Below are 17,166 nucleotides of genomic sequence, written 5' to 3'. Positions count from 1 at the left end.
GAAGCAATCCCAATTTAAATTTTAAAATCTTTGTGTGACAGATACCCTTGTAAAAAGGGGGAACTATTCACATCTTCAGATGTGAATTTGCGAGAGCAGTAAAAATGCTTTAAAATATAAGCTTTAAAATGCAAGCATTCCCAGGAAATAATACAAAGCCAGATTCAGCTCCTTGGGCTCAAATCAGGAATGGTCCTATCACCCAATAGGTAGCAAACTATTGCCTAAAGCAAGAGCAGAAAGAGTTAACACACCTTTCACCTGCTGGTAAGGTGTGAAAGGTGGTTGAGGAACCACCTTTGGTCACTGGCAAAGCTATGCTCCCATCCACAGGACAGCAGAAAGATGTAGAGGACCAAAAGAAGAGCAGCAGGACAGAATAAGAGATGACCATCATACTACAGTCCTTCCACAAGGAAGGTAACTTGAGTTTTTGCCCTTGCTTATACCTGTATTAAATCAGTGTATGCAGGCTGACATGAAAGGACATTCTCCCACCTGACCAGCCATGATTCTAATAATGTGTGTGCTTTGCTCAGCTGCTTGAAAGCAAGACTGCAAGTGCCAGCTTCCAAAAGAGGGTTCAAGGTACTGATTATGAGCTCCACATACCCCACAGCTGTTTAAAGCACATACACTTCTGCAGCCTTTCCAACTGGTTAGTTCCCTTGTGCAGACCCTGCCTACCTACTGTCCTGCTCTAGGTGCTAACTTCCCACCAACAGCTAATCCAAAAGGCTTATAGGACCCACCCCTAGCACAGACAGGACTTATAATTGCACTGTATTTGACAGAAAACAGCCCTAAAGATATTTCTAGTACTTGAACCATCGAAAGTGTTAACAGTGAGCACCCTTGACAGAACAGATGGGAACAATTTTCTACCAGCATCAGAATAAATGTACATCCACAACTCAACATAACAAAGCCCTGGCATCTCATTGGCAGGCAAACTAGGTTTACAGTGGGTATTTCAGTTTCAGCTCTTGAAATACCACATCACAGAATAGGCATGAGGGAAACAGGACATTTCATAGATATTGTTTTGTGTATATTGTATCTATTGTTTTGTGACTAGATTTTGAAATACATTCCTCAAAAGACAAAAAATATCATGTTCCATTTCTACAAGTATGTTAAAAAACATTATTTCAATCTGGATTCTTAAGCAGCTTCTTCTTCGCCAATCAGAAAGGAAAACTGGCAGAAAAGTCTAAAAAAAGCTATTCTAACAGACTGCAAGGCTCTATAAATAATTTAAAATCCCCTGGATTTAGAGGATTTTCAGTATAAAGAAACTGCAAGGAGTTGATTGTTTTGCCTGTGGAATTCTAGCTTACAAGAAAAAATGATGTGCACATCTGTATTACCTCATTACCCTACTTACCATAATGGCCACTGTCCCCAGTACTGTATAAATCACTCTGCCTTCACAATCCCATTATGGTCAATTTAATTAATGGGAAACCAGCAATGCAGTTATAGAATTCAAAGGACCATGCCATCTTTCCACACTATTTAAGCATGAGGAGATCTAGTTTACAACTTTACAGCTGTTACCTTCACGAAGAAAACTGCTTATGATAACTCTGCCCAACAAAAATTCCCTACAAGCTGTGTTTAACTGAACTTACTTGGTTTCCCTTACTTGTGAAATTAAGCTGTCACTGAATTTGCTTCAATTTAGGATGTCAAATTACAAATCACGTATAAAACCAAGTTGAATTACACTTAACAGGCATATTTAGGACTTACCTGAGGTCTTTGTTCTTTCCATTGCTACGTAAACTATAAAAAGATTCTCCATTAAGTATTGTCTGTGCTCCACAAAATCTTGCTGGGCATTTTCCACTCTTACTGTTAAGCTCATTTCTAGCAGCATTGGGTCATCGGACATAAAACAGCAACTCTGGAGCGAGACAAAGGGATATGGTGTGTGTGTGATGGGGACAGAACAGAAAAAATACATTACACACTAAGGAACTTTGAGAAATTGATAGAAAGTATTATCTAAGAGACAAGGTTTCCAACACCAAAGTGCTGGCAAAACAAAAGCAATTAGGACCTTTGCTAAAATCTCAGCAGAAACCAAACACAGTGCAGGTACAGAGAGCACAGCAAAAACAAAGACAAAAACAACTAAAAAAGACACTGAACCTTGAGAGAATGCAAATTTATAAACTGTCTTAGTCAGTCTCACCTCAGGGACTGTAAAACAGTTTCCTTTGTTAAATCCTCTGCCTTCAATAAAATGTGCCATAAACAGACTGATGCATGTGTCTTAATGGTAGGAAGACAGTTCATGTTCACTGGTCTGTTTATAGTTAATTTTTCCAAATCCTGTGTTTTTGTCTCCATTTCTCACTGAAGTAATTTTAAAAAAACAAACATACATGTACAATTCTTAATAGAAAACACTGTTGTCTAGCTAGAATACTTCAGAAAAATACAAATAGGGTCTTATTTCCATCTGTAAGTAGTGGCTGCTGTTAACACAGCTAAGTCATAGCAACTACAAAGACACAGACACCATTTCGCAAAAAAAATTAAAGCCAACAAAGCAAAATAGAACTAGACAACCAGCAGTGAACAACATAAATTAGTCCTGCATCAAACCACAAAGGTCACTAAACTCAAACCACAAAGGTCACTAAAGGAGGACTAATTTGCTCAGGATGGCGGATTAGAAGGAGAAAACTGGCATGGGAAGTGGTCTCAGAAGTGCAGCAAAACACTTGCAGCAAATCTCAAGTGGTGCAAGAAAGCAGAGCAGGAGTGGGGAAGCGCCTGAGGATGGGATGCCAGCTCCCAGCTCACACAGCATCAGAGACCCTCAGCACCTGAAATGGCTGCCAGGAGCAGGAGAAGGGGCTGCCTTGCAGACTGGAGCACAGGTGTGGTGTGCCCTCGGGAAGCTCAGACCAAAGGGCAGAAAGCTGCACTCCATGCAGCCTCCAATGCTCAGGTGCACCTCAAGCACCTCAATGCACCACAGGAACCAAACAGGGAAGTGAAGCAGCTCAGGAATGCCGCCACATGCAACACGTATTCCACACAGGAATACAGCTATGGAGCCTGGGCCTCATCACTCCTGGGCAAAGAGGGGCAGCACAGCACAGGTCTGAGGCTGAGCCAACACCTCACCCACGGCGTAGGCGCTGAGCAGCACCCACCTGCCCTGTAAGGAGACAGAGAGAAGGGAGGAGAACCCACGTGGCACTGCCCAGGACAAGGAGAAAACTACTGTCCTGAAGGCTCAGTGCTTTTGGAGGGGCATCTCTGCTAACACACTAGCCCTTCCTCAGCTCTGCCCAGCACCATAGCTGCCCTCATACCCCCCTGAGAAACAGCCCAGGCTCCAGCCTCTCAGCTCACTGATCATTTCTCACTGCGAACCAGACACTTGTGAAAAGTTTCTGGAGAAAAGAAATTACAGAAATCTAATAATTTTTGTGCCCTACGTAGGCAGTATAACACACATCAGAAAGCTTAGCCTGTGGAACTGGTTTTGGTTTGGTTTTATGTGAGATTTATGGGGTGGTGGGTATCTTTTTCCATCTCCTTCTCTCCTAAAGATTTTAGTGTGATATGTGTGACACTTAATTTGTATCAGAGGATACAATTTTATAAAAGCACAATTCCCCTTTAAACTGAGACACTGAAAACTGCATTTTTACTAAAACTTCTAGAGCTGTAGAGTGTCCCTCTAAGCTTGGCTTAAAATAAGAAGACTTACATAGATATAAAATACTAATAAAACATACCTTAACTAGCTGATATGTGTCATTAGGTAAACTGCATCCAAGGTGAACCCGTAATAGACTAGCATTCATAGTTTCTGTCTGTAAGAAAGAAAAGTGAAGAAAACATCAAACACATTGGTTCAAATGTTATATAAATCCAATTCACATACCATAATTTATGAGGATAATAGGACTGCTTCCTCATATATGTAACATAGCAATGTAAGGAATTTTTTTTAGTTAATACAATTACTCTGTACAGTAGTCCACTAATCAATTTCTGAATCTCAGGACTCCATCAATATCTACCTACTTACCAAACTATTATTACATACGATTATTAAATATTTATACAGCATCTGCATGAGAACTCTTACAAATTTTCTTATGCCAAAAAACCTGTATTCAACAGGGCCTTTGTGTGCAATATAAAAGCTTGTTTCCTTGTATTCTGTGTATTTTCTTTGCTGATTGGATAGTGAAATACAGTATCTAGGCCAAGAACATAATGCTTCTTGGACGTGGTCTGATACATAGGCTTCATGCCAAAATGGACAGACAGAAAATACTTGTTTTGCCTTTTTATTCACTAGAATGGGAAAAGAAAAGAAAATAAAAGATGACATTGACTGTGCCAGCTTGTAAAGCACTCATAAATCTAATGGGACAACAGCACTGACAAAGCCAAGTATAGTTCATGAAAGCTATCTGGAAATCTGCACTGCCAAATTACTGGCACAAACTGCGCAGCCAGTATATCTTGATTCTGAATTAAATTTAAAAAAAAAACTAAAACAACAAAAAAAGCCAGAATCAGAATGGCAGACCTGTCATTCTGTCAGTGCCTTTCTTACAGCCAAATGTCATGCTAATTTTGAGACTAATGTGGAACCCCCACCCACTGTTTCTCTTGTGATACTGATATATCTGAGTAGGGTATCTGCAGGTTCAGGTTTTTGAACGTGTTGATGAAACTGATTTTAAACAATTTCAATAATTTGACGCTGAAAAGCAAACCTGAAGAAACTTTTGAAGGTATCTAGCACCCTATTTCATATCTTTTTAGTACAGGAAAAGTAGGACAGGCAGGGGCACATGAGTAGAGAGACTTAACACGTGTGTGGCATTTCATGGGGTCCAGTTTTATAAAAGCAAAAGGAAGCCAGTATTTGCATTCCTAATTCAACAGCATTTCATACAAAAATGACTGAGGCTTCACACAAGAGGGCGACGTAGCGCCTGTAAAGGTGGTTAGTGGCAACTCAAACACTGTCCCCAGCATAGCTTTCTGGGGGACTCAAACACCTGCAAAGTCTTTTCTTTTTTTACAGATGTTTTTGTTTGTATCAAATTGTGAGAGCAGGAAGAAAATAAAACACATGGCTGCTAGTGCAGTTTTAACAAGGCAGTAAGATCACAACTTTGGAGGTCATTTTCTGATCAGATAAAACTTGATGCTTAGAGTTCCCTTTTCAGTGCTTCTTGAAAAAACACTACTGCTTTCATGGTCCTTAAATAAGGATTTGTTAGCCCTTATTCAATGCCATTGTCATTTAAAGTAACTTAAGACCCCAGATCCCTATTAAAAAAATCAGCTACATCGTATTTTTCCAGCCCTTGTTTTTCTTGACCTGGCATAGATCAAACATGGGAACTGCTGTCGCCTTAAAATTGAACCTTCAAATGCACAGAAGGAAAAACAAAATGCTACTGGGGGGTATTTGTTGTTGATCTGTTTTCTAGCGGAAATTTTTATTTCTTTGTGAGGCTATCTTCAGAACAGCAAACAGATTTGCATTTCTCTAAGGCAGAAAATAATGCATAGCTGACATGCCAAATATCTTACAGCACCAGCAGGATGGCTCTGAGTTAACCCTAAAGAGAAGATAATGCATCTGAGAAGGAAACACTGTCAGAAGCAGAGTTTCCAACCAGACAAATCCAGGACCATCTCCCAGCAGTGCAATCACTCCATTTATACTGTAAACATCACTGCTAATGAATCAGAGCAGAGAGCTGAGTTATGCAGCCAGTGTTTGTACTAGAGGCAAATTGAAAAGGAGAGGCACAGCAGGGAAATTTCAGACAGAGTTCTGCAACGCATTGCCACTTAATTACCAGGTGCCTCTATTTTGTATTAGGTACTCGGGCATACATACTTGAATGTACACACACACTCAGCACCCACAAATCATGTTCATCATATATGCACAAAGACAACTGACAGAAGCCACACAAATTCTCTCAAAGATTTCTGGATATATTTTTGCATCATTACCAGGACCGTAGAGTTGAATTCACTTCCTGTAGTTTGGCTACAGTATCATTGAAAAAGAACACTGAACAAGCCTCCTCTTCCTTCCTGTAGGCTGAGCCCTCAAAGTTCCTGTCCTGGACAGTCCCTGGCCCTAAAGTGCTATTTCCACTCTGAATGGTGTTAATAAGCTGTCCCTGTAATAATGATTCAGCAGAGTTCCATCAATTTTTTGCAGGCAGTTATCAGGATAGGACACCAAGAAAGCTCTACTGTCTTCCTTCCTTCCCACTCCACACCCAAGCACCACACCTGGACATGTTTACCTCTATGATGCTCTGCCCACCAGGGCAAAACACAGCTTAAAGAATATTACATTACTGCCAGTACTTGCAGTATTTCCCAAGCTGTCAGTTCATAAACTTTGAACTCCTCTGGGAAGTCAGCAAAGTGGTATCTGTGTCTCCTACGATAAGACCCTCCACCCTACATGCCACCCCTCCTCTGACATTTCCACCATCCTGAACACAGCGAGGCAGTGATGTAGCTGCCCTCTTAGTGCTGTCCAAATAGTAAACAATGCCAAAAACCAGGCAACTATAGAAAAGACTACACCCAGAAGCTGGGTAAACAAAGATGACCTATATGGGCTCCACCATCTGTTACGGCTTAGTGGTAACTAGCCACTGCTGAGTGGCCACGTGGACATACAACCAATTCCCAGTGTGGGACACTGCTCCTCTTTCCTCCCAGTGAGTGAGCCACGAACGCAGAAATCCTGGGATCCAGAAGCACAGGCAGAGCATGCCAATCCCAACCCTTCAAAAGCTGAAATGTTGAAAAGGGTAACAGAAAGATGGAGACATTCAACAGTAACAAAGGCAAGTTTGCCTTTTTCTTTTCTTATTAAGCACAAAAGTTTCTGCTTAAAAACACACAGGAACGAAGAAGAAAAAAGAAAGGTCTTTGTGCTTTGCCCATTGAAAGATAAAAACAACACAAAAATCCATGGGAGTTCATTTTCAACAAAAAATTCAAACACAAACCTGTCACATATTGTATTTCCAATGGAAACACTACCGTAAACTTCCATCTGTAATCCTCACATATATGTTTTATTTCCAACACAAATAGCCTACAGTGGCTGAATTTACAATTTACAATTCTGGCCTTGACCTTCAAAATAATTTTTTTTTTAATTGAAGAAGCTACAAAAAGGGTGGCAAATTTGGTGAAGAAATGGACAGCCCATTACTGAAGATACTACAGAGCATGGACACTTCAGCTTGGCAAAGTGAAAGTTGAAAGTTCTGATGTCACCTACAAATGCTTCTAAGTGTCAGAAGCAGGAAGAGTTACATAAATTAAATGTGCATCTCAATATATAAAATGGCCACAAAGCAATTTAAATTGGAAGTCAGGTGTAGGTTTCCAACCATCAAAGTAATAAGAATAAGTATTTGGGGTAACAAGGCCTCCGGCAATTCTGGTAAGTCACTTTACCTAGCACATGATGGGACTAAATGATGTAAAAGATTTTTAGGCCTTGTTGACCAAGGATGTCAGTATTACTGAACAATTTAATCCTGACCGCCTTTACAACAGAAGGGAAAAAATAGACACACAGCATGGAGCTCTTTGTCTGAGGTTTCCAAGCAGTATCAGTGGACTTCAGAGGTAAGGACACCTTCCATGTTTCAAACTAAAAGCTGTCACCCAAGGTTAGAACTCAATCATCCCAAGGTGAAACAGAATGGGCAAATGAGGCTTATGCTATCCTGAATTTATTAAAATAGATATTTTATGTCAGTTAAAAATAAACAGGGGAAAAGCAATGTGCACGGCTAAGTGAGTATGACTGGTTTGTTTCAAATGCTTTTTTACTACAAGACTCCATTCTATGTGTAATAGTTATGTATCCTTCAGGTGCCCTTGTGTAGTCACTCAAACCTCATCAACCTCTCTTCCTTCTACATCTTCTGAGCTTAAAATATAAACTGGACAAAACAAAATTATACCATTTTTTAAAATGAGATCTAGATCAGAAGGAAGGAAGTAAGGAAGATGAATTGAAGAAGGCGCTTCTGTAGAGGACAGCTAGCTGTAGAGAAATATTCTTCTGTGAGGAACCCAAACTCAAACCATAAACTCCTCTCCAATATTTAGATCTTGTCTATCATCTTCAACAGCTGAGGAGCCCATCCCACTGCTGCAGCATTTCTGCTCAAATTGATAACATGCAGTGCAGAGTGTTACCTTGATTACAATACAACACAGAAAAACTACCCCCAGAGCTTGGAGAATTGAGTCAACACTCTCTCACACCTCATGTCCTACAAGATGAGTGCCAGGTGGTACCATGCTGCGCTGCTAAACATGACCTCAAACTTGTACTCCATACAAATAAAACAGAGGATAACATTTGTCACTCTACAGTGAGGAAAATGTTAAATGTACCCCCAAAGCTTCTCCACTCAGGAATTGAGAATGAACTGTAAAAAAAGCAAGTATCCAACTTTGAGATTCTACCTGACAACAAGCCATTGAGCTAGATATGAAGATGCAGACATTAACAGCATCAAAAAACCCCTTCTCAGTTCTACCTCCAGCACCCCAAATTACAAAACCTGAAGATTTTTGCTTCCTTTCCAAGAGTCTGTCTTTGTTTGTCCACAAGCAAGCGCAACTGTGTGACTACAGGGAAGAGACTGGTATGGAGGAAAAGAAAGGGAGAGAAGGAATTATGCTTTAATGTTGGATAAAGGTAAGAATGCCCTAACATATACACAGCAGATTGAAAAATACAATCTATGCTGGTAATTTTTCTCAGGTAGAATGGAAGGCATCACAAAGGCAATTAATGCAGTTTACGTTCAGATAAGTATTAAATTTTGTTACGTGCTAAGGTATTCTAAGTATGTTTTTGGAAAAAACAATGTCTATGTATAATAAAACAGGAAATCTGAAATATCAGTTTTTCAAATTAGTTATTCACTTGAGAGGTTCTGTATGGATTGGAAGACTATGAAAATATCTGCAATTGCAACCAAATAATAGAAATCGTTAAACTTCTTTCAACTCAAATATTTACACCTCATAAATTAAGCTGGCTGTGTTCTCCAGCGCTCCTTTGCTCTCAGTAAGCAAAGCTGGTATCTTCAGTACTGACAGGGGTAGGAGGGGATGCTGCAGCCTGACTCCCAGCTCCCAATCTCATCCATGCAGCACACCATGTTTTTTAACTGTGGCTAATAGCTGGTGCAACCCTGCTGTAAACTCACATGGGGAACTGGCCAGAAGTAAAAAACAGAACAATACAGCTTCCTGCCCATCTCAATTTTATGGTATTAAGGTTTTTGGTTTTTGGGGGGTTTTTTTGTTTTGTTTAGGGCAGACCAATTCTCCAGTTCAGTCAGAGCAGAGCCTCACAAATAGTTTTGCCAGCACAACTTAGAGAGCACCCCACCACAGGGGCACAAAGAAGAACAAGTGTGAATAGTTTAGATGCCAAAGACTGTCTCATAAAAGCAGCTGATCACAGTAACCCTGCATCTTGCAATCTCTCTCCTGCAGTCACTGGTACTCAGATTTTTTGCTAATGTTCCTTGCATCCTCACAACCTGAGGTCAAAAATCTTTTGTAGTTAAACAGACTTAGGTTTCTCCCCTTGAAATGTATACTGTACCAGTGTGTGTGATGCCTGGATCTTCTGAATGTGTGGAAGCAGTAAGTAGGCATTTGCTAGCTGCACTTTAGATTCTTCTGGAGAAAATATCGGACTTCCTGTTCCAAAAACCTGGTATTAAAAAAAGGTCATTACATCAACATCTAGAATTTAAGTTATAACTGCAACTTCCAAAACTACATTGCTAATAACATCAATCTTCCCAAAAAACAGATCAGTTTATCACGTTAAATTCTTTTAAAAGACAATAAACATAAAGTTCCAATGTAGAAAGTTGTCATGGACATAAATGGCACTTAAGAATCATGACTCATTCAGGCACTATTACTAAGACAAAGCAAAGCACTCACCATCAGAGCAAGAGGTTATTTCAAAAACAAAGTATCTACATTCTCCTACTATTCTCTAGGCAATTACAAAACACATATCATCAGTTAGGAAAGGGATAATTTCTGAGAAAACTTTGTTACTAGTCCCACTGAATACTGAATTCAATGGCTCTGCCTTAAAAATTGAGTAAAATATTTTCTCATTATTTTGGTTTTTAAAGACTGCAGTTTTCAGAACACTATAATATTTGTAATTTGGATGGCTCTACTGCATTTATATTTTGCTCCACCAAGATTAGTTTACTGACAATGAGATGCACAACAACTGGGGGGTGTGGAGCCAGGTGGGATCAAATAGGCAGGAGATCATCAGAGGCTAACTAAAATCACTTTGGGCTTTTCACTTGTATGCAAAGATTTATTGTTTTCTAACAGGAGAAATCCACATCTTTTTAATCAAGATTATAACAAAATCCATTCTATGCTCACTGAAGATCTCTGACTACAGATAGAAAGTACCAAAACAACGGGAATATGCCTTTTTTTTTTTAATGGAGGTATTTATAATACAATGGTGCCTCATCTCCATTTGGGTGATTCTTCTGAACATACTCTCAAACAAATACCTTAGAAACATCAGATGTTTCAAGGCTTTGGGGCTCTCAAGAGCACTGTAACTATGCATCAAACACTCAAGTCATGCCTCCTTTTGAAACTCTTAAACCTAATGTGAGCTGAAAACATGGACAGCTACCTCCTCTGTCTCAGGTGGCTGGTGAAAATGTCCATGAAAACCAGCCTGCTACTGATTTTTGCAGCAGTCCAAGAGGAAACAAACTGATTTTGAGGTGGCACTGACAACTGCTTCCCTGCAACTTGTTGATAAAAGGCTGAGCTGACTGGGCAATAAATTAAGGGCACAGGGAAGGGTGAGATGCCAAAAAGGAAAGGTCAATCACTCCGTAATGGACTTTTTCCTCATCCTTGATGATATGTTCCTGCCAAATGTGGCATTACCTCTAATAAATACTAGATAAATGCAACATTTGTATTAAAATCCCAAATATTTCAACTGAACTTACCTAAGCTTTTATTTAAGGATAATATGTTTTCCAGCACAAGATCAAAGTATAGGAATGAAATAGCTTGATGATTGATTAAAGCTGTCCCTCTTTTTAAATCACTAAATTCAGAGTTAAGATTTTTCTTCGTCAAAATAATAAAACCCAAGAATTTGGAGTATATAATGTCCCTTAGAAAAAATTTTAAAAGCTAAAGACCTCCTTAAATTCACCAGTTATTCAGAAAACAGACAGCTTTAAGGCACAACCATTATTTCAACTTTCATGTTTTATGGGCCTAAACCTCTAACCCTGTGCTACATCCTCAATGTGTTTACATAAAATCCTGCAGAGTAGCTGAAAACCACCTAAAATATTCCTAGTGGGTTTTTCCCAACAAATGCATTCCAGCACAGTGCAGTCTAGACTACACTAATATATGAAACTAATTAGACCATGATCTTTTAAGTACACACATACAAATACACTTGGTTTTACTATCACAACTAGCCCCACTAACAGCAGTAAGTTTAACCACATACATGTATGTGATCATGACACTAGCACGATCTGGTAAAAGGGATGAATTGGTAACATTACTCCACTTGATCTGTATCAGGAATTCAATGAACTTTCAATGATGTCCCTAAAATTATGAAAACCAATTTTTAAAACACAAGAAAATCCAAAACCCAAGCTAAAAATAAGAGTAGTTTGCTGATATGAAAAATAAGAGCAGTTACCTGATATGACAGAATGCCATGAGATGAGGTATTTATAAATAATGAGCTTTCAATACTGCCTTCTTCTGTGGGCAGGAAGAGTACTCTGAAAGATATCTTTCCCATCGCTGGAATCACCTGCAGAGACCACAAAGAAGCTTGTTTGCTTGGTGCCAGTGATCACACGCTCCCCACTCACTCACAGGGCCCAGAGGACACTTCCACATGTAGATCCCCATCTGTAAATCCAACTAAGCAGAAGCTCAGCACTGAGAAGTTTCATCTGTGCACAACTCTCAGCTCTTACTACAAAGAGCTGAGATCACACAGCAGCTTGCCAAGTTATGGCTGGAGTTTCTCAGCTAGCATGGGGCCTCACCAGCCAAGGCTTCTTTCTGGACATTAACCATGCAGCACAGACAGCCTGTGAGTGCACAGAGACTCTTCCCCACACAGAGAGAGATGGCTATTGCAAAGTGAATCAGTGCCCCTGTGTTACACAGGCAAAGCAGCCAAGCTGAACTTAGGCAACACTCTCAGTAACTAGATAGTCTGGCTGGAAGAACAATGACATTTATGTCTGCACAGTAATACCCATTCAGCAACAGTAAAAGCACAAATCAGATGAAAACATAATAAAACCCCTTTGCACATCAGCGGAGGATAAAAATTGGGCTTCATCCAACTGAGATCACAGCAATTCATTCTTAACATGCATTATATTATTGAAAAAATCAGAGTTAAAATAATGGTCTTAGATCATAAAGGCAATTATGTCCATAATTGCAATACAAAATACATAAAACATTTCACTGCAGGTTTTTCTAACAAATATGCAAGAGCATTCAAAAGACTGAAAATTCAGGGCTGTAGAACACCCACATGCCTGTGGATTACTGCATAATGCTGCTCAAAGCAGAATGTGATTTAAACAGCCTCTCTAACACTGAAAAATTCTTTTCCTCCTCTGTTACTGTCAAACACATTTCCTACTGTAGGTTTTGGATGGCTTCTCCCAAACAAGTCTAAGTAGAAGTGAACAAAAAAACCACTAGCAAAACAGAAAAAGAGTTGGAGGTCCTACAAAAAAGCACAAAAACACAGAATGAAGAGCTTATGCCAAAGGAAGCAGGAAGGCTTGGCACTTGGCCATTACATACTTTCCAAAAGTACATCAACACTCACCCGGCTATGAGCAGGAGACACATGAAACTGTCTAGTAGCTGTAAACACTGAATTGACTACAACATCTCTATCTCTACTAGGGTTGTAGGCATGCAGCATTTTAGCTCTGGGTAACCCCAGTAACCTAAAGCAGGGGAAAAAAAAGATAAATTATTCACTTTATAAGCACAGGCAACGCACAAAAGAATCAACATAAATCGCCCATAAACATGTTCATCTGCAATAATTACTTGCTTGTAATTAATCTTTGGAAACACACCAAACAATTTTTGCCTTTAGTATACAAAGGCAAATATGTAACACTGGGATGTGAGGTGCACAGTACACTTGACCAAAACTCACTGGAGTAACTAGGAGTTAAAGAAAAAAATAATCCTTACAAAGCACAAAGTTTTGGATAAAAATGTTTAAATAACTGAAGTCTTGTTTTGTCAGCTAAAGCAATGTTTCTCTTGAGGCTTTTGCTTTAGCTAGTACACCCTAAACCCCAACATCTTAAACATTCCTCCAGTGCATCCTCTGAAATATTCCTTTAACTCACAAGGAGACTGTTTCTTTTTACGTACTGATACATCAAAGGCTCATTATCACTTAAGAACAATTTTTTATGTTTTCTTAAAAGAGAACTAAGAAAAACTTCATTTATTCTACCAGTATGTTTTGCTTGGGACTCTCTGGATTTTGTTATCAGAATCTAAAGGAAACAACAAGCCCTTCCTCCACTAGAATGGATGAATCTTTCAAAAATGAACAACCAGCATGAAGCAATTATTTGACATACATGCAGAATCACCTGAAATGTACACACAGAATGTATTATATTCCATATTAGCTTTTCCTCCTTCTCAGAACTATGTTAATTTTAACTTACAAAACATTGCAAGGCAAGAAATGCACTTCCAGCTCTGTGGCAATTAGTTTCTACTTCTCTATTTTTCAGATGATGGCATGATCCTGGCTAATGCTTTTTACCCAAATGGAGCCCAGTGTAGCTGTTCCTCCACACTTCTTTATTAACCAAAATAAGAATCATGTAAGATACTCACTGCATTCCAAAATGCAGAACTGATGGGTGAAAATGTAAGGCCTTCCCATTTGGAGGCATCTTTGCTGAGAAGCTGAAAAGGGAAAAGAAGCCACAATTAATATTTATTGGGCATGATGCTACAATCTGCATGGAAGGAACATCCATTGCAGGCTCTTAACTCTTTCTATTCTGAAGCTTCCTTCCTTTCACAGGTCTCCACAGTCATGCTGGCACACCTGTTTATGGGGCTGTTCTGCTGAACTGCAGAGGGAAAACAACTGGGAAGAGTCCTGAGGAATGAAAATTATGCCAGCATGGAGCAGATTACTAGCCAATTAAATATCTATGCAAGCACTAGCATGAGCACACCTAAGAGATGTAGAGGTAGAGAAGTAAATTGCAGCTTGGGCAAAAGCAGAGATCAAAAGAAGTGTGCTTATATAGCTGTGGCTGGAATCTAAAAGCCAGCTCGTTTCTTCTATGCAGAACAGAATAAAAAATACTGTGAAGCACATACATCACCATCTTTCCTTTGCCCTACAAGAAGTCACAGTAAAGTTCCTATCAGTTCTAGGACATTTTTAGCTTATTTCAGCATTACTCAATACCCTGTAACATAGAAATTCCATTATATCTTCACCACTTTCTCAATTAAAACTTGTCTTCCACAAGTCCCAAAAAACACTGTGGTAAAAAACAAGCCCAGCATTTGTTTATTTTATCTGCATACCCAGTGCCACTCTGTTAAAAGCTTCCCCAGAAGCAGTCTGCATGTTAAATAGCCAGAACCAGTTTAATCTTTACTGGATGATGCTAATAAGCATCCTAGCAAGGATGAGTCAAAGAAGGGAGAGATGGACTGTGGTCTCATTAGGTATCCAGCTGCTTTGCATAATTTGTGGTAGTACAGTCAATTGGTTCCTAATTTTAAAATGTAGTTCTGTGACATTACACCTTTAATATCTCTTACTGTGTACATAATCCTGCTGTTGTAGTCCAAATCAACAGACATCACAATTTATTACCAGTCAGGAAAAATAATACGTATTATGAAAACCCACAACTTTTATGGAAACATAGAATAATAGGACGGAGAGAATCCTCTCACTACTGCAGCAGGCAGAATGCAATATATCCTGCATTCCTGAGGAGCTGCCAGTGACAGCCTCCTTCCAACCACCTTGTCTCTGCAGCAGCCTGCTCTTGCTCCATTCCTGGAAACAACGCAGCAACTAGCACTTTCTCCCCCTTCCAAAAACCAGCCTCAGGTACATACCCAGAAGTTAAGTCTGAGTACTGTTGTAACACATACAAATTAAAATTACTACCGTAGTAAAAGCCACAGTTATTTCAGGAAGACATGTTTCTTAAAGGCCCTCAGATCCTCTATTGTATGCATACACATAAACAGCAGAGTAACAGTTAAGCCACTGGTTAATGCACTAGAGTATGACCTTGAATCTCACCACTGCTTAAGTTTCTAGCATCTTACAGGTACTGCTGAAATACCTTTCCTTGCCAGAAAAATCTTTCCTGACAACAGCAAGAAGCTGAGTGCTTCTCTCTGCCAATTCATGTAATTGGCAGGAGCTCTCCTTCTGAGGAATTCTAGCAGCATCAGCTCCTTTCCTCTTAATTCTTGCTCTTTGCAATAGGTACCAAATGCACCAGCTGGGTGCAAATTCAGCAGTGGATGTAGGAGACTGCATTTAATTTGGTCTAGGTGAACATGGCCATGCTATAGCACTGACTCTTAAAAATGCACTGTATTGCTGATCAGCCAACCCTCTACTAGTCAAAAATTGGGAAAAGCCCTATAAGAGTAGCAGCAGGAGGATCCCAGGGGTGTCATTTATTCCTTCTGGAGTTGGCAGCCTGGACCACCCATGGCTGAAGCCAAGATTCAGTTAATGAACTGTGCATGTTCCGAGTAGGCTCCTGGAAATGGAAATTACTTTGGAGCATCCTGGCACACCACTTGACCAGGAATGGTCCTGTGATTACAAGACATCCAGCTTCTGCTTTGCACCTCACAAAAGCTGCCAAATCTCTTCAAGCTCCAGCCTGGCCCCGAAAGCAGAACAGCCACATTCCTGTGGCACGGTGCCCATCACCCAGCCCACCGTCCAGCTCCAGGGCATCTGCACCACTTATCAGTGGCCCCGAAGCAGTGCCAAAACATAACCTGAGAGCTGACAACAGAACTGGTGGAAAGAGAACTACCACTGCTTTGGGTTGGTTTTTTTCCCCCTCAAGGGAAAAGATGACAGGTTAGAATAATGGGAACGGGCAGGAGAACATTCTGCTCATGACAATCGAACAACTAGGACATGCTTTGAAGTGCGCCACTATACAGAGAAAGAGACAGGCCCATCTATATTAGAAGTGCACTTCTCCAGTTACTGTCTCTAAAAGGCAGCTGGAAGCTGGCAGAACACCATTCTGCATCCCTGCGCTCCAAACACAATTCAGATCTCTGTGGGGAATCTGACACTAAAATAAACACCAAGGCAATTTACTGAGACATTTATAATTTGAAGTCACTTCTAACAAAAAAACCTACTTTTTTTCTCTAAGAACATCATCTCACCAATAGATTCACCTCAAATTATGCCCAAAATTGCTCTTTTAGCTACAGATGATGTGTCCAAAAAAGCACACAGATCCTTTCATGAGAATGTCACAGGCTTGGCAAAGACAGAGATATCTGCCTAAGAATGGAAGTCTTGAAACAACAAATTTGGAGAAACAGGCCTCTTCACAACAGAAAAGGCCTGGTTTCCAGGTTTTACTCTTTCAGTGTTCTTAAAATCTGCTAGCATCCCATTAAGCATGCCATCTAACAAAGCTGGTCCCCATGTTCCACAGCATCTCTTTTTTCAGCAGATCAGTTGAACAGCATCTTCTGAATGCCAGATTTTGATAGAGCAGTGCAATTCCAACATTTCAGAGAATACTTTTAAGCACGAGTGAACTGGATGAGAAAGAAACAGAAGAGGGGAAGGAAATTCTTGGCAACACTCAGTATGCATCAAAAACCTAGTTTAAATGGTGCTGTTATCACTTCCCAGCCCAACAGTTCAATGCCCTTCCTCCTCTCCATCTACACAATATATTTAAAACCCTGACACCCTGAACCATCCATTTCCAGGAAAAAAAA

At 39.9% G+C, this 17,166-nt stretch overlaps 1 protein-coding gene across 4 annotated transcripts in view; it reads right to left on the bottom strand.

The window, feature by feature from the left end:
* TMEM131L (transmembrane 131 like) overlaps nt 1-17,166 on the bottom strand; it is a 79,501-nt gene that overhangs the window by 31,213 nt on the left and 31,122 nt on the right. For all 4 annotated transcript variants that reach the window (XM_064417420.1, XM_064417422.1, XM_064417421.1 and 1 more), the window contains exons 4-9: nt 14,026-14,097; nt 12,980-13,103; nt 11,816-11,932; nt 9,683-9,793; nt 3,765-3,842; nt 1,756-1,909 (exon numbers count right to left, since the gene is read on the bottom strand). In XM_064417420.1, coding sequence (XP_064273490.1) covers nt 1,756-1,909; nt 3,765-3,842; nt 9,683-9,793; nt 11,816-11,932; nt 12,980-13,103; nt 14,026-14,097 — 656 coding nt within the window. The remainder of the gene's footprint in view (nt 1-1,755; nt 1,910-3,764; nt 3,843-9,682; nt 9,794-11,815; nt 11,933-12,979; nt 13,104-14,025; nt 14,098-17,166) is intronic.

This window comes from Passer domesticus, chromosome 4, assembly GCF_036417665.1.
Source record: "Passer domesticus isolate bPasDom1 chromosome 4, bPasDom1.hap1, whole genome shotgun sequence".
Lineage (NCBI taxonomy): Eukaryota > Metazoa > Chordata > Aves > Passeriformes > Passeridae > Passer > Passer domesticus.
This window is presented reverse-complemented; position numbering and strand designations above follow the sequence as displayed.